This window comes from Callithrix jacchus, chromosome 5, assembly GCF_049354715.1.
Source record: "Callithrix jacchus isolate 240 chromosome 5, calJac240_pri, whole genome shotgun sequence".
In the NCBI taxonomy this organism is placed as follows: domain Eukaryota; kingdom Metazoa; phylum Chordata; class Mammalia; order Primates; family Cebidae; genus Callithrix; species Callithrix jacchus.
The window spans coordinates 99,593,722-99,614,636 of record NC_133506.1 but is presented as its reverse complement, the minus strand read 5'-3'; the positions used below and the strand labels follow the sequence as shown (position 1 = coordinate 99,614,636).

The following is a 20,915-nucleotide window of genomic DNA, read 5'->3' as shown; positions in this document are numbered from 1 at the left end:
GGTGGTGGTGGCCCGGAAGGTCGGCTTGGCCTGGCTGGGGCAGAGGAGTCACATTGGGGAATGGCTGGAGATTCAGATGCTTCTGTCCTCCAGGACGTGGTGGTGGGAAGCAGAGGGAGGAATCAGGGCTCTGGGGTCCCAGCCCAAGCCTTACCAGTCAAGGTGAGGCTGGCATGGCAGGTGGAGGAACTCCACTCTCAGCAAGGAAAAGGGCATAGTAAGAGTTGGGACAGCCAAGAGAAGCACTGGGAGCATGGACTGTGGTCTGGCAGGCTCTGGAAGATCACGGAAGTGAGGTGCCAGGCAGGGCCCTTATGGGAACACAGATCCAAGATCCAAATCAAAGGCCCAGTTACTGAAATAAGTGAATATGGATCAATAATTCTGTCATATCTATTTTGTTGAGCACATATACCAGCCACCATTCTGGGCACTGGGGATACATCACCCCAAATGGTTGGTAAATGGTTCATGTAGAATCTTGTATTCATTAGTGAATGGTTCATGTAGAATCTTGTATTCATTGGTGAATGGTTCGTGTAGAATCTTGTATTCATTGGTGAATGGTTCGTGTAGAATCTTGTATTCATTGGTGAATGGTTCGTGTAGAATCTTGTATTCATTGGTGAATGGTTCGTGTAGAATCTTGTATTCATTGGTGAATGGTTCATGTAGAATCTTGGCCTTTGGGGAGCTTACATTCTATCAGAAGAGATAATAAGGCAAATTATAAAATAAAATACCAACTGCTATGAATCCAACTAAAGTAGCATACAAGAATAAAGCAATGGAGGTAGAATAATAGTTACATTATTTTATATCAGCTCACCAGGGAAGGTACCTCCAAGGAAGTGGCAGGTGGGCAATAACCTGAATGAAGTGAAGGAGCAAGGGGTTAGCATTCCAGGTGGAGGGAACAACAGGTACAAAGGCCCTGAGGTAGGGATGTGCTTGATATATGGCTGCAGGGAGGCCTTTGTGGTGCCAGTGTAATAAAATAGAAGGGGAAGGGGGAAGAAATGAATTTGGAAAAGCAGCTAGGGGTCAAATCACATAGGCCTGTAGACTTCAGTGAGCAGTTTGGTTTCAATAATAGCAACGGTTAACCTTTACAGAGCATGGTGCACCGTCAGGTAATAGGTATACATTTACTAGTATTTTAAAAGTCTGCCTGGGGAAGTTGGTATGATTAACTCCATTCAACAGATGAAGAAACTGAGACTCACAGAGGTGCGATGGTTTAAGAGAAGGTTGTAGAACGAGTGATGGGGCCAGAATGTTAGGGTGTCCATATGTTCCAGTTTGCCCTAAATGGTCCACTTAAGACTGCTACTCCAAAGTAATTATTAGCCCATTTAGGCCTAGTGTTCCATCATTGAAATGCTAAGCAGGTGGGAATTATTTATATCCTACCGCTCAAGGTCATTGCCAAGATCTGATGGAAAAACTTCAAAAAATTGCGATCTCAGGCATAAATGGGTTAACAGCACCCCTTCTTACTCTCAAATATATCCTCTACCTCCAAAATTAATACATCGGCATTCCAATCCCAGTAACTCAGAATGCAGCCATCTTTGGAGCGAACGTCTTTAAAGAGGTGATTGAGTTAAAATGAAACTGTTTTTGTAGGGCCCCAAACCAATACGACAAGTGGCCTTTTAAAAAGGGAGAGAAACCATGATTCATGAACACAGAGAAATGACCATGTGAAAACACAGCAAGAAGGTGTCCATCTTCCAGCCAAGGAAAGAGACCTAAGGAGAAACCACTCCTGCCAGCACCCTGATCGTGGACTCCAGCCTCCAGAACTGTGAGAAAAAAAAATTTCGGTTGCTTAAGCCACTCAGTCTGTGGTATTTTGTTACAACAACTTGAGCAAACTAATACAATTGCCTTGCCTTCTTGAACTGGAACGCTGACATTCTCCTGCCCCACAAATCGCTATTGGTCCTGGAATCTGAGCTGGGAGCTCAACCTGCAGGGAAAGGCAAAGCAGCAAGCTGCAGGGTGAAGACTGGACAATTGCTACAATAGCCATGTGTATGCATAACTGTGTACTAAATGGGGTGAATGTCTAACAGCATGTAGGTGTGAATCTGAGTGCTGGGAAAGGGGAGCCAGAGGCTGAGTTGCTCAGAACAGTGCTGCAGAAAGAGCACCACCTTCTCATCAGAGATGCCTGTGTTCCCAGAGCCCCTGTGCTGGCCTCCTTCACACACTGCCCTCCCCATGTTGAATGGCCTGTTTATGCCTGGTACCCCACTGCCTATAAACATGTCCACCAGAAATGATAGCTTTGCCACATATGAAATCCTGGGCCCCTTGCATATCACAGTGAAAGTGGCTAAATGGGTTACATACCTGAGCTTTGGAATCACATAAATGGGGTTTTGAGTTGTGACTCTTCTACTTTCTAGCTGTATAACCCTAGGCAAGAAACTTACCTTCACTGAGCCTCAGTTTTCTCATCTGGAAAATGGTAATAACAGTATCTACTTAACAGGGTTGTAGTGAGGACTCAGATAATGCATGCAAAATGCCCAGCACAGTGACTGGCACATAGAAAGCATGTATTCATTAACATTAGCCATTAGTATTACTAGGTTCTCTGTATGGGTTTGCAGAAGCTCTTGAACTCCTGGATCTGGGCCTTATCTGTCTTGTTCAACCTATGCATTCCAGTACATAGCATAATGCTTCACACATTATTAGAGCTTAATAAAAATTTCAAAGGATTTCATAAAATGACTGAATTAACAGGCCGCCATTTTTGCAGCTATGAAATGAGAGGGCTAGCTTAGGATATCTCTGAACCCCCTTGAGCTGAGACAGAGTAGGATTCCAGGATGATCCCAGGAACGTATCTTTGTGATGCTCCACATTAGCCAGTCTTATTGTTTGCTATGGTAGGCATTCTGAAAAACAGGGGCATGCTGAAGGACAGCTGTCACTTGGCCCACCATGAGGGCAGGTCAGGCAAGGGAGGAAGTGGGTGCCAGTTTATATATGGGTCCTTGATAAGCATCCATGCAAGGCACTAGGGCTTGGGACAGAACTCCACTTGCTGCCTGGCTCCTTGGCAGGACAGGGCTGTTCCAGGCATCACCTGGGAACTGGTGACTGAGATAGCCTCCAACCATTGCCAATCCTCTGTCCAGAAAGACACAAACAGAAGGAAACAGCAGAGATACTACCACCTTAAGTTGATCAGGTTCTCATCTGGGACAGAAACGTACACACATGCCAGGTCCTCTCTCCAGCCTGGGATCCACTTGGGGTCGTTTCTCTGACTTTCCCTTATCTAGGCTTTGGCGGCAGTGCTGGTTGGGAATCCATAACTAGGACTCACAGGTGAGGCCGAGGGCAGTCTGCTGGGGTGGCAGGAAAGGCAGAGAGAATGTATGAACCCCTTTCCAGGTAAATGATATGCAGGGTTGGAATAGCTGAAGCAACTGACTGTCTACCTTGTGCCAACTGCTTTCTCTCTGAGCTGTAGGATTTACACTGCTGAGAATGACAGGTCCATGGAGCACCAGAGGTTGGAGTCATATTTTGTTCCCCAGATGGGCTATAGGCTGCCCTTCACTTTCCTGAGGCAAGGAGGAGGAAAATCTGGCATATGGAGAGTCAGAGGGTGATTAGGCATGTGGACTTGCCAGGAGGCTCCAGTCCATGAAGGGTAGATCCATATCAGAGGTACAGGAAGAACCTGGGGCTGAAATTGTATTCTCTAAAGATAGCAGGATGCGCCCTCTCCCTTTTCAACCACAGGCCTCAGTCTTCTCCATAAGATGAGCAAAGTTCATGATGCCAAATCATACCACAACTGCAAGCAATTAGAAGCTTAGTGTCTGCCTTCCCTTCTAGAAAGTAAGTTCCATGAGGACAAGGGCTAGTTTTTTCTTGCTCTCCATTGTACCTACAATGCCTGTGATGCTGGAGATAGATATTTACTGTACTGTTGCGAAAGGGAGGAACAGAGACAGGGAGGAAGGGAGGAAGGAAGGAAGACAGGGAGGAAGGGAGGAAGAAAGAAACTGAATTGGCAAAGGGAGGTCTATTTTCCCATCACATAAGAGCTATAAGTTGGGTGAGATGGGGGTGCAGAGAAAAGAACCCGGTATCTGAGTGTGCTCACCCTCACCAGAACACTGCTAATTCCACAGACAGCTGGGAGAGGGATGATATTGCTGCCCCTCCAACCCCAGCGTCAAGTGGGAACACATGTGGAGTAAGGAAACTTGATCCACATCATAGGAGAAGGTGGGCTCAGAAAAGCACCTCATCTCTTCCCTCTGGCCATGTTCAGGGTCCATGTCCCTTCCGATGGGGTGCTGGGCAGGGATGGAGGACCCTTCCTGCTTCCTTCCTCCTCTTCCTGAAGCCCTCACCTGCCTCAGGTGGTGGTCCTTTCCCCCTTCCCCCCTCCCCCCACGGAGCCTGATTGCTAGCTTGCTTCTCAGTGGGTTGGTGAATAAGCCCTTGGGTGACATTAATTGCCATCAGGCATTAGGGGCCTAATGAGAATCATTTTCTTTGACGACTCCAGCACCTTCTATCCCCAGGGCCTCCAAGAGCTGGCCAGCTCTTCCCTGGCTGCACCTCCCAGCTCCAGACAGATGTGGGAGTGGGGGAAGGCCCAGAGCAACCCTCTGCAGGCACCAGTACCAAGCGAGGCAGCAAGAGCCAGCAGCCAGGGAGGAGGAAGGCTTATAGGAAAAACGCAAGCACATTTTCCAAAAGCAAAATGTCACTGTCCTGGATGAAAGGAAACTCTCAGGGTCAAGAGGGCTAGAATGGAGTCAGGCAGATAAAGGGCAGGGTTTGAGTACCCTAGCTGGCCTTGCTCTGACCTGGCCCCACACTCTCACTCTAGTTGAGTGCACAGGTATGGAGGGGTGACCCTCAAGATTCATATCCCCCCCAGTAGGGACATGTCCATGGGGTTGAAGGCCCTGTCCCTCCAGAATAGTGTGGAATTAAAATTCACCCTCTGGGGATTGGAGCTGATACTCAATGAAGCTACAAAATCATTGCTCTGGGGCCAATGCCTGGGTGACAGATGAGGGGTGAAGGTCTGATCCAGGCTGCACTCTAATGGAAAGGGCCTGATTGTGGGAACGAATATCACTCCAGCCACCCCTCCCCCTAGTCAGCAGGTGCCTGGGTGAGTGTGGAAGAGGGGCAGTTTCCCACCCCCATCTCATGCCTCTTTAGAGGCTTGCTAAACAACTTGTAGGAAAGCAGGTTCCCTCCTCTTCTCCGTCTTCCTTCCCTAGCAGCGGAATAAATAGATCTCCCACAGCTGCGCCCAGACCCATCCCGCACTAAGCTGAGCCCCAGAGCCGCCGCGGCCGGAGAAGAACAGGGCCCGACAGCGAGGCTGATTCCCAGCCAGTGCCCAGCGGAATCTGGGGATGGGGGTAGGCTGCCCCCTACCCGCGCCTCTGGCAGAGCGGCTGCAAAACACCTCCCGCACCCAGCGGGGAGCGTGCATCCTTTGAAAGGGGACATCAGTGACTGCGGTGGCGTCTACCCGGGAGAAACGCAGCCGCTGCAGCTGGCCGGCCCCACTCGGGCCCCAGCGCCAGCCGGCGATAGGAAAAAAAACCTAAAACAGGGGCAAGAGGAGTCGCGAGGTAGGCCCTTGCCCGTATCTCATTAAGGAGCCGCGCGCGCCCCCAGGCTGGTAATGCGGAATGGACACGTGGACAGAGGAGGGGGAGCTAGGAGTGGGGGGGAGTCTCCGTGGCGCGCGAGCTGTTGGCCGCGCGCTCCGGGGCCACGTGACCACGGGGAATCTGGGAGGGGAGGGGAGCGAGCGCGCCAAGCTCCGCGCCCGCTTCTGTCCGGGTGGGCGCTGAATCCCGGACGGAGGAGGAGGGCGAGCGAGCGCGAGTGTGTGTGTCTCTCTCGAGTCATTTACGGCGGAGCAGCCGGCGCGAGCGCCGAGGAGGCGGCGACAGCGGCGGCGGCTGCTTCGTGCAACTGTGGCTCCCCCCACCTCCTCTTCCTTTTTGCTCCTCGATTCTTCTCCCCCGACATACGTCGATGGGGAGCCGGCTCCCCTGCCGGCACCTCCTCTCCTGTTGGCCCCGTAGGCACCAGCTGCAGCTTTTCTGGCCTCAGGCTGCGCGGGTGCCGGCTCCCCTGGCCCCTGGCGCCGTGCCGGCGTCTCACCTCCCGCAGCCCGGACTGGCGCGGTGATTCGCTTGCCCAAACTGACTCGGAGAGAGCGGGAGCCGATGCCCGGCCGCACCGAGACAGCGGGCGAGCGGGCGTCCGGGGGCAGGGCGGGGGCGGTGGGGAGGAGGCGTCAGAGACTCTGAACCCCAGAAAAGTTCAAGGTTTGTGCAGGTCCCCCCAGGGAAGACGAGGAGCGAGGTGGGGTGGCGCGCCCCTCTGCTGAGACAGCGAGACCGGAGCTGAGAGAGGGGTGGCCCGGAGCTGCAGCGAGCTGGCAGAGCCCCTCTGCATCCTACAGCGTTTGTGGTCATCCAGCTGGAGTCGACGCCCTGGGTAGGAAGGGCTTGGGTCGGGGCGCATTAGCCAGCTTTCTCTCTCCCTCGACTCTCCAAGCCCCATCGTCATGGGGCAGCCCGTTCCGGCCGCGCCACCCTTGCCCCAGCCGCCGAGCTGCTGCCCCGGCAGGCAGCGCTGAGCCGGCCTGTGTGGAGCCCGGGCTCTGACTGGAGAAAGCGCGCTGGAGTCGAGGAGCGAGCCCTGCGAGGGGACAAATATCTGGCCGGTCTCGGGCATCCGGTCTAGGCGTCGCCTAGGGTGGTGGCGACCTGCGTCGCCGGTCTCAGCACCGCACGGAAACTTTTCCTTCTCCAGATGGATTAAAGTTGCCTGGATTTTCTCTTTCTTTGAGAAAGACAGCATTCATTTGCACCTGACCTGGGATTTTTATGCTGGGCTGCTGCAGGGGCTTAGAGGAAGAAAGCGGCGCTATCCCTGTGGGGTTACTACCGGAGCCGGGGAAACTGGGGCTTGCTTTGGAAGTCTGCACCCTCGAGCGAGTTCGGACTCGAGCTGGGCCGTGGGGCCCGGGGATTCAGCACTGGGCTCTAGGCAGCCCCCGGGACGCCTGCAGCCACCGGGCTCGGGACCGCACGTGCGGCTCCCCCCGCGCCTCGCAGATCCTGCAGGGGGCACCAGCCGGGGGAGGTGGAGGCTCCTCCCGCCCGGAGCTGCGCCCCCACCGGCTCCAAGGGTGTAGCCGCCAGCGTCTGGGACGCCCCCTCCCCGCAAAGTGTCCCCGAATTGCACTCTCTGGCCCCGGAGCTGCATCTGAGACAGCCGGGCACCACGGCCGCCCCGAGTTGGATGTAACCAAGCCCAGCCTGGGGCCAAGTCGTCGTCGACTGTTGCCCTCTCGGACTTCTCCCGCCCCCGCCTCAGCCATGGCCCCGGGGATGTCGGGCCGCGGCGGCGCCGCCCTGCTCTGCCTCTCTGCGCTGCTGGCCCACGGTAAGTGTCGGGGCGCTGACTCGGGGTGAGGATGCGGCAGGCGCCGCTGGAGGGGCACCCACACCCCCTGGACTCGCGGCCGCCACTCTGGGCTTGGCGTCTCGGGCTGCAGCTCGAGTTACCGCCAGCCTCCGAGCCCTCCGGCGAGCCCCGCTGAGGGGACCGAGCCCGGCGCCAGAAAAGGGTGGGGGGAGGGCGTCGCTCCAGTCCTCTCCGGCTTATAAAGAAAGGTTCCAACCCGAGGGTCTGGGGGCGTGTCCGCCCACGGAAATCTAGAGGGATCAGAGATCCTCAGGATCGCGTCCCGGCAGCCTCCCGGCCCCGTCTCTCCCTGCGGCCGGCCGGGCTGGGGGCTGTTGGGATTCGCCGGGATCTCGTCTTTCCCCGCCCGGGGCGCGCAGGCCGGTGCGGGGCCGCGCCGCCCGCCGCCTTGCTTCCTGCGGCGGTCCTCCGGAAAGGAAGTGGAGTGACTCGGGGCCCGCGAGCCGCCGCGGCTCGCCCGCCGGTGGTCCTGTGAGCTGCATCTAAATGGCCGGCTTAGGCGAGCCCAGAGGGCGGGGGTCTGGGCACCGGCACAGGCCGGGGCCGCTGGCGGCGCGCGGAGGGAGCGGGCTCCGCGCTCTCGCGTTCTGCAATCTGTTGCGTCTGCTCCTCAGGCTCGCCCCGGGCTACGCGGTAAAGGGGGTGGGAGAGGGAGGGACGGGTTGGCGCGCTTTAGCGGTGGGACAGCGGGCATACCGGTGGGCGGCAGCGGGTCTTTGAACAGTCCCCCAAAGCGGGAACTCAGACCAGACAGAAAGAGGCTGCAGCGGGCCTTCCGCAAGCTGGAGACGCTCCAGGAGGCGAGGGGCACAGATCGAGGTTGGAGGGAGAGCGCTTCGAGAGGAGGATAGAGAAGCGGGGCCCTCTGCCCGCTCCCAATGTGGAACCAACAGACCTGGGATACATTTCCCTAACCAGCAAGGCGTGGCGGGGTTGAGGGGCGAGGGTGGTGTTTCGATGCCCCGTGTTGAGGGATGAGTCTCAGGCAGGATGGAGGGTGCTTAGATGGAGAGGGCAGTGGGCTCCCCGCATTGGTGGAGCGCCCTCGATGTGCCAGGCTCAGCTCTTGCTCAGATCTCCCCAGTTCCTAAGAACCTGCCGGAGCTCGCCAGGAGTGTGCTCAGGGTCTCTAACCAAGCGGCCTCTCTCACCCTGACCAAAGCGCATTCTCAAGCTTAAAAGAATAAGAAAAGGAATGGGCTCTCGGAATCGTAGGGTCTTGGGGCTAGGAGGGGGCAGGGGAGCAGGCCGACCTCCGTCTACGGGTGGATTGGTTATTCCCGGCTGCGGGTGACTACCGGTGGATTGGTTATTCCCGGCTGCGGGTGACTACCGGTGGATTGGTTATTCCCGGCTGCGGGTGACTACCGGTGGATTGGTTATTCCCGGCTGCGGGTGACTTCAGCGGTGTTGTTTTGCGTTCAGTTCGCCAGACAGCTAACCTCAGTTCTTTATGGGAGGAATGGGCAGACCAGCGTGTCAGCAGCGGGGCGAGGGTGAGGTGGGAGAATGTGGAAGTGCAGCGGGGGAACCAGAAATCTCTAGGGTCTGTGTGCCACCTTGAGAATGGGGGTGGGGGAGAGGGAGGTGGGCTGCCTGTCTGCACACTGGAGCTACATGGGCTTCCCTTGTGACCTAGCACTGGCCGGCGGGGGCTTTTCCTGCCCAGTAAGAGAAATCCCAGAAACCGAGGCCTGGGTCTAGGTGGGTTCTTCCCCTCTACTTACATCTTGCTCTCAGAATTCCCTTCCCAAAACCCAGCCATGGCCTCACCTCAAACGCTAGTGATAGGCAGCTTAAACTCTGTCAGTAGGGCCCCTCTGCCCACCTTCCTGATCCTGAGCCTGGAATTAAGGATCCCTTTCCCTTCCCCACCTGCCAGAATCCTGCCTGTTCCTAAGATGCACTTCAGCTGGGCCTTTGCGTCCTGGTTGCCTTCCCCTGGTCTTGGTCTTGGCCTGCTTTTTTCCCTTAGGCACCAGTGCACTCTCTGTGCCCCATTAGTCCTGGATTGGTGGAAGCAGAGCCAAGGGCTCCCTGTCTCCCCACACAGCCAGCACCTAACACAGTGACAGCACAAATAAGGGCAGAGGGCTTGGCTGCCTGAGCAGAAAGAAGACATTTGAGGACCCTGTGGTCCCCCCCACTGAGAAGACATTTCCCCTCCTGACTCTCTGGCTCCCTTTCCAAGCTCCTTCCCTGAGTCCTGAACTCCCTTTGCCATCCCGTGTCTCAGGCTCCCCTACTTTAGAGATGGGCGCCAGCACATACTTAAAGGATCCCCCAGATAAGTAAGGCCAGCATGATAGAAATCCCCCACAATAAAACCCCATCTGCCCTGGGCCTCCCTCCTCCAGGGGCTGCCTGATGCCCACCTAGCCACCCCTTCCCTCTGTTAAGAACAGGGTACAGGGACTTCATCTCCCTTCAAGCTCACTCTTGATTGGGGTTTCTGGGCTTTTCTAAAATGCTGGGGGGGTAGATGGACAGTTGCAGTTTTCTGTGCCTGGCAGGCAACTGAGGCCACAGGGTTGACCACACAGCCAGACTGGGAGCCAAGTAGCTTGGGTTTGTTTCTGTCTGACTCTGGCGCCACCGGGCAGGGTGACCTTGGACTGCCTCCCTCACATTCCCTGTCTTCCACAGCCAATGTGGTCTCTGGCCTGTCTCTCTCCTTCCCAGTTTGTGCCAGGATTCCTGGACAGAGGCCATGTGTGAATGAAGCCCCACCACCTTTACAGGGCCCAGTTCAGCCCATGAGGTAGGCAGAGTGGTGTGTCTGGGCACTTCCGTGCTGTTCCCAGTCTCCACCTGTCTTTCGGGGAATATCTGTGAAGGCCACTTACTTGTATGTCATCTTTGGGGAGACTTCTGGCACCATTGTTAGTTCGAATACGAGTTTGGGGGGCAGGGTGGTGGATAAATCTGTTAAGAGAGTTGATTATGTCAGCTCCCTACTCAGGAACCCTTACTGGCTCCCCACCACCTATAGGATCAAGGGTATGATCATTGCCCTGGCATGCAAAGCCCTTTATGATCTTGTCCCAGTCCACATCTTCACTTCCATGATACTATGCCCCATGAGGTATTGCTTTTCTCATCTTCCTGCTGTTCTGCTTTTGCATCCACCAGCCCCTCCATCTAGAATACTCTACCTCCAGAAATCCTTACTTAACTTTCAAAGCTGAGTTCAAATGTCACCTCCTCCAGGAAGCCTCCCTAGTTTGCCCCCTAGCTTCTCACTGGCAGCCCCCAAACCCCAGTAGAAATAAATGAACTTTTTCCAGGACTTCTTTGGCACTTCATGCTACTTTTCTAGCACTCCTTCCTCATAGGCTGCTGTGTGAAGCCTATACATGAGCATGCTTACCTGTGTAATCCTCCTGATCCCCATGTTCTTGCATTTAGGACAGGAGCCATGTCTTCTCTGTGTTTGCATGACTCGCCAGTGTTTGGCATATAGCAGGTGCTCAGAAGAAATGGATGGAGTGGGAGGACAGCTCTGTATCAAGGGACCCTCTCAACATTAGTTGAAAAGGGAGCTCTGGGGTAGAGGGCAGAAGAGGCGCAGGGGAGGAGACAGGCAGAGATACCACGTAAGTGAGCAAGAGAGTGGAGCAGGCCCATGCCATGTCCCATACAAGATCCATATGTCTCAGATGACATGTTACGACATGGTCTCACAGGATACAAATGTTGCATCTAGGGTCATTCTGAATACATGATTTCAAAACATGTGTCCTCACCTCTGTGATCCCCAGCCCAGCAACCTCGAGTTTCTTCTATGGGTTGTATACACACACCCCACCCCCAGCCCCCCATCACCCAAGCCCTGAGCCCTTTTGGAGATGCAGGAGGAACACAGCAGGACAGGGTAAGCACCAGCCTTTGGGAGGCCCCCTTACTGCTAGGCATGAGGGATGATGCTTGCCTCTCCTCTCCCACACCCATCTTCCTTCTGGCCACACGCAGCCGTATTCCACAACACAGCCTTGTTAATGTTTAAGACCAGTAGGTGGGGATGTGTTATAAACTTGGTGGCAGAAAATGAGCTTTATTGGAATCCATTCTGAGGACGGCTGGTGCTTCGCTGTGGGAGATAAGGCCACTGTGGAATACCAGTGCTGGACTTGGGTGTCTCTTAGGCCCTTGCCGGGGGCCTGTCTGGAGCTGATAGACCCTGGACCTCAGATTAGTAGTGGGTGCCGGCGATGCTGCAGAAACTGAAACCCTGAGAGGCACCAGCTCCCACCACTGGGGTGTGGCCCACCTACCTGGGGCAGGGGAGTGTGCACTGGGGGCAGGGTCTCATCCTGTTGCCCTGCACATAGTGATGTCCACAACACTGAAAGAGGAACCACCAAATCCAACCTTATGTGGATGAGGAAATGGACACACAGGGAAGGGACTGACCAAGGTCACTCTATTCTGCAAGTTTGTTCTGGAATCAAAACAAGCACCAGAGCCCAAATGGGGCTCCTGGCTTGGCTGTCTATACCCCAGACTCCTCAACAGATTCCACCACCTCTACTGTCCCTCGTCTCTGCAGCTTCTTCCAATGATGGGCTTCTAGCTCAAGCCAGCCTCTGGTGTAAGCAGTCATGATCATCAATCACCAGTAGCATTCCTTAATAAACCTTACCAAGAGCTATGAAAGAAATGTGAGGGGTTCCAGACCTGATCCCCAGCTCTCTTTCAATAGCTCAAAGTCCGATTGCTGGGGATGAGACAAAGGTCCAAAGTCTTGAAATTCAAAGCAGTTTGAAATCACACAGTCCTCAGGATACAGGATATCTTGGTTCAAACCCTCATTTTGTTATCCGTTTGCTCTGTGGCCACAGGAATTTCACCTATTTCTCTGAGTCTTGTTTTCCTGCTCTCCCAAATGAGAGGGGGTGGTGCTCTCCAAGCCCCCTTTCCACTCTTTTGTTCTGTGATGAAGAAGCCCTTTCCTACCTCCCTCATCTTCCTCTGCCCAAGCCCAGGCCTCCCTCCCCTGATGCCTGCAGCAGATGCTAACAAGTGGATTCGATTCTTCCTCCCCATTTCCTCCCCAGGGTCTTCCTTGCCCGTGCTTAACACAGAATTTTAATAAGAGATTAATGAACCAGTTGTGTGTGTTTGTGTGTGTGTTTAGGAACATAAATTTCTTTAAAAATGTTCCTTCTCTGTCTTTTTAGATGAAAAGTAGGCCTTCCTATCACCAATTCAGCTGGCTCTGCCATTCTCCAGCAGGACACATGTCCCAAGGATGAGACAGTGTATCACAGTGCTCCAGCACTCAGCTAGCTACTGCACAGGTCTCTGGGGAACAAATGGACTGCCCAGAGAAAGGGCAGACCTAGACAAGTGAGGTCAGTGTTGTGACGATTGGGGACAAGCAAGCCATTAGAGTGGTCACAGGACCCACGATCCGAGTCCAGGCATCAGTATCTCCCTTCCACACTTCCACCCCAGACCCTGCTGGCTAGCAGATAACCCAGCAAGATGAAGTGGAAATGGAAGCAGTTACCTAGATAATGCTTGTTGCATGAATGAATGAGTGCAAGGATGAATAATTCAATGCCAAAAATAAAAGGAAGTAGAAAAGATAATTGAAGAAAATCTCTTTTTGCCTAAATTATCTAGGTTATTGCCTGCTCTTGAAAAGTTCTGCTTTTTTATCAAACTTTAATCCTTCCTGCTGCATTCTCACCCACATCTTTTTGGCCTGTGAGAATGAGCAAATGGTTATTCTCTTCTCTTACATGACTTTTTCTGTTCAGTTCAAACTGATGGCAGTGGGCAGGATATGTGCTTGCTGGCAGAATTTCTCAGATTTTCTTTTTCCCTGGCTTTCATGACCACTGGAGCTGGGAGAATGATGTACCCAGTGTTACCAGAATGAAGAGCATGATTCTTAAAATGGTCCAGGTTCTCAGCAGTATCTCCATCCAAGAATCCCAGAACTGAACTTCAGACCCCACAGGGCCCTGTCCCTAAGAGAACAGGCAGCTAGGATACCCCACCCTTACCCCCAAACTGCCCCCACATACACAGGCACACAGACCTGGAGCTGGCCAACCCTTAAACAGAATCAGTGACAGTCACACTGAGTGGCAACCTCTCTCCTTTTCTGAAGAAGAAAAGAGGAGGTGGGAAATGGTTCTTGGACTTGGGGAGGACCCAGTATAACAAGGGAGGCACAGTCCCATCTCCAGAGAGGCCCCAATATGATGAGGGAGGCACAGCTCTAGACCTCAGGGGTAGCCTTTCTTCTTGCATGATGAGGGTCTGATAGTGAGTGATGACCACTTTGCCCAGAGATTGTGGGACCCCACAGCCTTCTCAGCCCCTCATGGTCTCCCCTTCCCCCACTTCAGTCCCCAGGGTTCTGGGGGAGCCTGGCTCTGGTCCAGAAACCAGTGTATTTTTTTTCTTTTTTTTTAATTGCATTTTAGGTTTTGGAGTACATGTGAAGAACATGCAAGATAGTTGCATAGGTACACACGTAACAGTGATTTGCTGTCTTCCTCCCCTTCACCTATATCTGGCATTTCTCCCCGTGCTATCTCTCCCCAACTTCCCACCCCCACCTGTCCCTCCCCTAATCCCCCCAACCGACCCCAGTGTGTAGTGCTCCCCTCCCTGTGTCTCAATGTGTTCTCATTGTTCAACACCCACCTATGAGTGAGAATATGCGGTATTTCATTTTCTGTTCTTGTGTCAGTTTGCTGAGAATTATGGTCTCCAGATTCAACCATGTCCCTACAAAGGACATGAACTCATCATTTTTGGTGGCTGCATAGTATTCCATGGTGTATATGTGCCACATTTTCCCTGTCCAGTCTATCATCGATGGGCATTTGGGTTGGTTCCAGGTCTTTGCTATTGTAAACAGTGCTGCAATGAACATTCGTGTGCATGTGTCCTTATAGTAGAACGATTTATAATCCTCTGGATATATACCCAGTAATGGGATTGCTGGGTCAAATGGAATTTCTATTTCTAGGTCCTTGAGGAATTGCCACACTGTCTTCCACAGTGATTGAACTAATTTACACTCCCACCAGCAGCGTAAAAGTGTTCCTATTTCTCCATATCCTCTCCAGCATCTGTTGTCTCCAGATTTTTTAATGATCGCCATTCTAACTGGCGTGAGATGGTATCTCAATGTGGTTTTGATTTGCATCTCTCTAATGACCAGTGATGATGAGCATTTTTTATATGTTTATTGGCCTCATGTATGTCTTCTTTTGTAAAGTGTCTGTTCATATCCTTTACCCACTTTTGAATGGGCTTGTTTTGTTTCTTGTAAATCCGTTTGAGTTCTTTGTAAATTCTGGATATCAGCCCTTTGTCAGATGGGTAAACTGCAAAAATTTTTCCCATTCTGTTGGTTGCCGATTCACTCTAGTGACTGTTTCTTTTGCCGTGCAGAAGCTGTGGAGTTTGATTAGGTCCCATTTGTCTATTTTGGCTTTTGTTGTCAATGCTTTTGGTGTTTTGGTCATGAAGTCCTTGCCTACTCCTATGTCTTGAATGGTTTTGCCTAGATTTTCTTCTAGGGTTTTTATGGGAAACCAATGTATTTTTAGCAGCTTGGTACAGGGGACGCAGTGGCCTTGTCATGGTGAAAGGAGGGTGTCAGTGGGAGGTAGAAGCGCAGGTGCGCACTCGTGCACACCCACTCATAGTCACAAACTGCTATGCTTGAGCATTCTAACACCAGTTCAGATCCATGATGGCATCTGATTGTCACAGTGGCTGCTATCTGAAGGCAGCACTGTGATTCCATTTTTATGAAGGGCAAAGCTGAGGCTCAACAGAGTCCTGGTCACGCTGGCTCTTGAAGTCAGGTATTCTGACCCTGCCTTCGGAGGTCTTCTTGTCATATCTCTCTGTCTCCTGCAAACAGAATCAGCACAGATGCAGGTGGGCAGCCATGTGGTTCTATATACCTGAGTGAGTCCTATCCCGTGCTGTCAGGGCCCACTGACCCCTCCAGTTTCCTCCTGAGACTTTCTCTCCCCTTGCCTGCCATGCTTCTTTCAGTCCCTTGAATAAATCATGCTCTTTTTCATGTCAGTCTTTGTACATGCTGTTCCCTCTGATCAGAACACTCTTCCTCTCCATTGCCTACTCAGCCTTCAGGCCAGAGCATATCCACCACTTCTTCCTGGAAGCCCATCCCTATTCTAAGAAGAACAAGGACCCACTACTCACTGCAACTCATTGCAGATTTGCCATAGTTTTCATTCCTCATTGCCTGGCTTCCTGCTGCCCCAAAGCTCAGATGGACCTGGACCATGTGTGGTCTCTTCCCTGTCTCTGCATTCCCAGTCTGCCTGGGAGGGGATGTCTGGAATAAACTAGGCAGTCAATGACTTATCAAATGAATCAATGAATGAACCATTGTACACATACATGTACATAGAGACGTTGTCACTCAACAAGTATTCAGTTAGTGCTTACTACGGGCCAGGCACCGTTCTAGGCACTTGGTTGTAGTCAGTGCACACAACAAAAATCCCTGTACAACAAAAAAACCCCACAACAAAAATCCAGTGGTGGGTGTGTGTCAGGGGAGGGATGTGCAATATACATTCTTAAATATGCTGGAGGTGGGGAAGGCAGACAGTAAATAATAAATGCATTGAATAAGTGAATTATATATGTTGAAAGGCAACAAGTGATTTTTGTTGTTGTTTTTCTGAGACGGAGTCTTGTTCTGTCCCCCATGTTGGAGTTCAGTGGTGCCATCTCGGCTCACTGCACCACTGCCTCCTGGGTTCAAGTGATTCTCCTGCCTCAGCCTCCTGAGTAGCTGAGATTGCAGGTGCACACCATCATGCCTGGTTAATTTTTGTATTTTTAGTAGAGACAAGGTTTCACCATGTTAGCCAGGCTGGTCTTGAACTCCTGACCTGAGGTGATTTGCTCATCTTGGCCTCCCAAAGTTCTGTGATTGAAGGCAAGTGCTACACACACACACACACACACACACACACACACACACACACACACACATATCTAAAGGCAGGGAAGCAGAGTAAGGGAAATTGGGAATTCTGAGGTGGGGGTGTGAGTAGGGAAGGGATGCACAGCATTAATACCAATGACCATTTGATAGAATGTCCTTCAGCAACGATGTTAAGGAGGTAAATACCCGAGAGCCTTCATGGCAGAAGGACCAGCCAGGATAAGAGCCCTAGGGGGAGTGTGCTTGACCATTCAAAGAACAGTAAGGAGGCCAGTGGGGCAGAGCACCTCAATGGACTGGGAAGGAGGAGGAGATGGGGCTGGGGGCACCCTGGTAGGACAGTGACTGGCAGGCTGAGGGAAATAGGGAGCTGTCATGATGGAGGCCACAGGCCAGCTGCTCTAGTCTCCCAGGACATTCAGGATGCTAAGCAACCTTCAATTTCTTTCACAGATTTGGATTTTCTTTACTAATTACCTGCCATTACAAAAAAAACCAGTTCAGGGGCAATGATTACATGAACTTGTTTGGCCTGTCTGATCTTACACCACCCTGATTTGGAAAGTGTGACAGTGGCAGGTCTGGGGACCCTTGTGTTCAGGGACTGCAAAGTCAACTTCTGAGTCCTTGAGCAGCCCGCAATGGCCCTGGATTACGTGTTGCTCTGACCTCACTGCCTGTCATTGTTCTATGTCTGCCAGTGCCTTAGTTGGTGGTCCCTCCACCCACCACCGGAGCCCTGCCACCTCACGACTGCTGCAGCCCACTCCTCCTCGCCAAGGAGGTGACCCGCCCCAGGATGACCCACATTGTCCCCTGCTCTGTCCCTCCTGGGGAGAGTCTGGCTTATGGGTCTTTGTCCAAAAAGAAGGAACTGTTGGATTGGAAATAAGAAAAATGGCCATTTTCTCAGCTGCCAACACAGCAGAGAAATGATCTCAATTTTCTATGACTGTACTCGGCAGGAGAAAAGCTGCCATCAGCCAGCCCCGTGCAGGAGAGGTCTGAAATGCTGTGGGAGGTGATGGGGTGAGAGACAAGGGGACTGGCATAGTGCAGAGGGCTGGACTCCCTTTCGGGGGCATAGCCAGCCCTCCTACCTAGGAAGTTCACCCCACCTCCAGCCACCAATGACCACACACTGTGTCTGAGCAGTACTGAACTAGGTAGTTATCTCAATAGTCACTTATAAACTGAGCACCTGCTATGAGCCACACCCTGTGCTGGACACCAGGAATCATCCCCCCAGGGCTGGCTGCGGACTCTGTTCTGGCGGCTTGGTCCTGACACTCAGAGCTTTCCTCCTCTACTCTCACCCTTTCCCTACACTCAACTCTAAAACAAAACTCTCTGCCTTCCTCACTTCACATCTGCACAGATTGTAATAAAATGCAGAGTCATAGACACGTTGCAAAGGATACCGAGCATTGTGGAGGAAGAGGGAGAAATCTCATTACTCTTAGAGGGATCCAGGAAAGCTTCATGGAAGAAGTGCCACTTTAGGAGCCCTTGACTAAGTTCAAGAATTCTGCTTCTGAAGACTAATCAGTCAGCATCTACTGTTTGTCTGATACCCTGGGTAAGATAAAAACACAGAAAAAAAAAGTCACTGGCCAACTAACACTCAGAGTCTTGGTGGGAGAAAGCCAGGCTGCCTGTGACGAAATAGCAAGATACGATACTAAATTCAGGGTATGTAATTGGTAACTCTTTACCTGGGTGATCTTTAAAGACCCCTCAGAACTATGGCCCAATGTTCCATGGAATGCTAGGGAGCTGTAGAGAGGTATGGAATAAGGGAGTGACATGATCAAAGCAGGGTTCTCAACAGTAACTTGGTCAGGGAACAGTTGGCATATGGGAGCAATGCTGAAGGAAGTGTTGCAGCATCTGATCTGGAAGTGGGGGTCTTGGGATGGGAAATGAGCACTAGAATTCATCCAAGGCACCACCACATGGCAAAGAGCTCACCTTTAGAACCAGAGTGATGCATCTGAGTGTCAGTGCTGGTTCTGCTGCTTACCAGGAGCCTGACTTAGGTTTCCAGCTCTGTAAGACTGGATGGCAAATAGAAGCTACAGAGCCCACAGCAGGAAGGCTCAGTACTTGGAAGTGTCTTTATTTTAGCAGCCAAGGCCCAGAGAGCAGAAGGGACATGCCTGTGACTTCATGGCCAGTTCTGACCCCTTGGGGTACAGGAGCATCTTTATGGTCCAATCAGGAGTTCTGAAGAACATGGCCAAGTAAGGGAACCTAGAGAGAGATGGGACCTCTCTTGCTATTTTTTTTTTTTTTTTTTTTTTTTTTTTTTTGAGAGACAAAGTCCTGCTCTGTCACCCAGGCTGGAGTATAGTAGTGTGATCATGGCTGGCTGCAGACTCAACTTCCGGGGTTCAAGCAATCCTCCCACCTCCATATTCCCAAGGAGCTGGGACTACAGGCATATGCCATCACACCTGGTTAATTTTTAATTTTTTTCTCTCCCCGAGGTCTTGCCCTGGTTGCCCAGTCTGGCCTTGAACTCCTAGCCTCAAGTGATACTCCAGCCTTGGCTTCACAGAGTGTTGGGATTATAGGCATGAGCCACTACATCCGGCCTCCCTTACTATTGTTAATGGAGAGCCAGCCTCCCTCCTCATTCCTCACCCAACAGCCAGCCAGCCAGCGGCTGAAGGAGCAGATCCACACAGGTGTCACTGCCAGCATTTGAGCCCCAGGAAGGCCTTATGAACCAGTCATGCCAGAGAATGGTGGTGAGTCTTCAAGTCACACAGATGTAGGTTCAATTGGTGTGGGTTGCCTGCCCTGCTGCAGTATAGTTGGGTGACCCAGGAGCACTTGCCTGGCATCTCCCTGAACCTCCCCTTCCCCATCTGCAAAATGGGAGTAACATCTTCTTTCAGGCTGGGCTGTCGCATAAATGAGATCCCACGGTGTGTTTGGAAGTATCCAGAATGAATGCTACGTGTTTGCTGCAGGGGCTTGGTAAGCTGGGATCTTTCCATCCCTCCTTGCTTAGAGCCAGGCCTTACTGCTGGGAAGCATGATTAAGACAGTGCTGAAGACTTCCCGGAGAGCTGTTTTTTGGTGGTTGCATTTTTTTGTTTCGTTTTGCTTGGGGTCTTTTTTTTTTTTTTTTTTCCTTTTACCCTTGATGCTTCCTAGCAACGTGCTGCTTGTTTTAAAAACAGCAGTGGCCAGCTGCTGGCTCCCTCCCTCCCCACTTTCCTTCCCAGGAAAGCAGTCACAGGCATTGCCCCGTGTTCCCAGTGCCTCTGCAGCCCACCTGGGGTGGAGGAGGCATTCCTCAGTCCGACAGCTGGCCCTCTCCACAATGCCAAAGTTGTACCCAGCTTGCAAGGCCACTGCTTCCTGAAACTTGCAGCCTCCCAGTGGTGGCCCCTAAGGTGGATATAATGTCTGTCTACACACTACCAGGTCAGTGTTGCCATGCCAGATAGCAGGTCTAGGGTTACAGAGTTTCTGACAAGGAATACAGGCGTCCCTAATCTGCAGCCTAAAGGTATATGGGGACAGATACAGGCTCAAACCCTGAAGATCCTGGAGCAGGAGCCTCTTCGTCCACTCCTAGCAGGATGGCTGGATGACCATAGGCATATTACTCTTCAGTTTCAGTTTCTTTATGTGCAAACAATAAGAAAAACCTACCCATCTTGCAGGGCTGTTGAGGATGGAGCCACTGCAGTTATGCACTCCGCCTGACATTGTCAGTGCTGGCTCAGTAAATGGTTGCCATAATCATTATTTCATAAGGGTATCATTGGCATCAAGGAACCGTTAGGAGTCACCTCAGACAAGCCTGATCCACCCAGAGGGCCCACCATTCCCCCCCCCAACACATTCCCACCTCTGGTGTTGCTCTTTCCACTGCTGTGCTCTCAGCCAACTGCATGCCCTGTGACAAACCTTCCTCCCAGTGGAATTTTGTTTTCTTGTCTTTGAAATAGAGGGGGCTGAGCAGCATCGGCACTGTCCAATAGAAATACAACACGAGCCACATGTTTCACTTAATCATGTCTAGTTATCACATAAAACACGAAAAGAAACAGGTGGAATTAATTTTAATAGTATGTTTTAACCAATATGCCCAAACATTTGTCATTCCAACATGTAATCAGGGCCAGGCGTGCTGGCTCATGTCTAATTTTAGCACTTTGGGAAGCTGAGGCCAGAGGATCCCTTGAGGCCAGGAGTTCGAGACCACCCAGAGCAACAAAATAAAATCCTATCTCTACATTAAAATATATATATATAAAACAATAAAAAGTTAAAACACGTAATCAGTATAAAAGATTATGAATGAGATGTTTTGTTCTTTTGTATTAAATCTTTTAAATCCCTTGTGCATTCTGCCCTTATTAGCAGGACATCTTCAGGCCAGCTAGCCACATTTCAGTTGTTCCACAGCCACATGTGG

The 20,915-nt window shown here is 51.9% G+C and overlaps 1 protein-coding gene across 1 annotated transcript in view; it reads left to right on the top strand.

Moving 5' to 3' along the window:
• The first annotated feature begins 5,828 nt into the window (after positions 1-5,828).
• TMEM132E (transmembrane protein 132E) overlaps positions 5,829-20,915 on the top strand; it is a 67,211-nt gene continuing 52,124 nt past the window's right edge. The window contains exon 1 of the mRNA XM_035300844.3: positions 5,829-7,473. Coding sequence (XP_035156735.1) covers positions 6,912-7,473 — 562 coding nt within the window. The 5' untranslated portion in view covers positions 5,829-6,911. The remainder of the gene's footprint in view (positions 7,474-20,915) is intronic.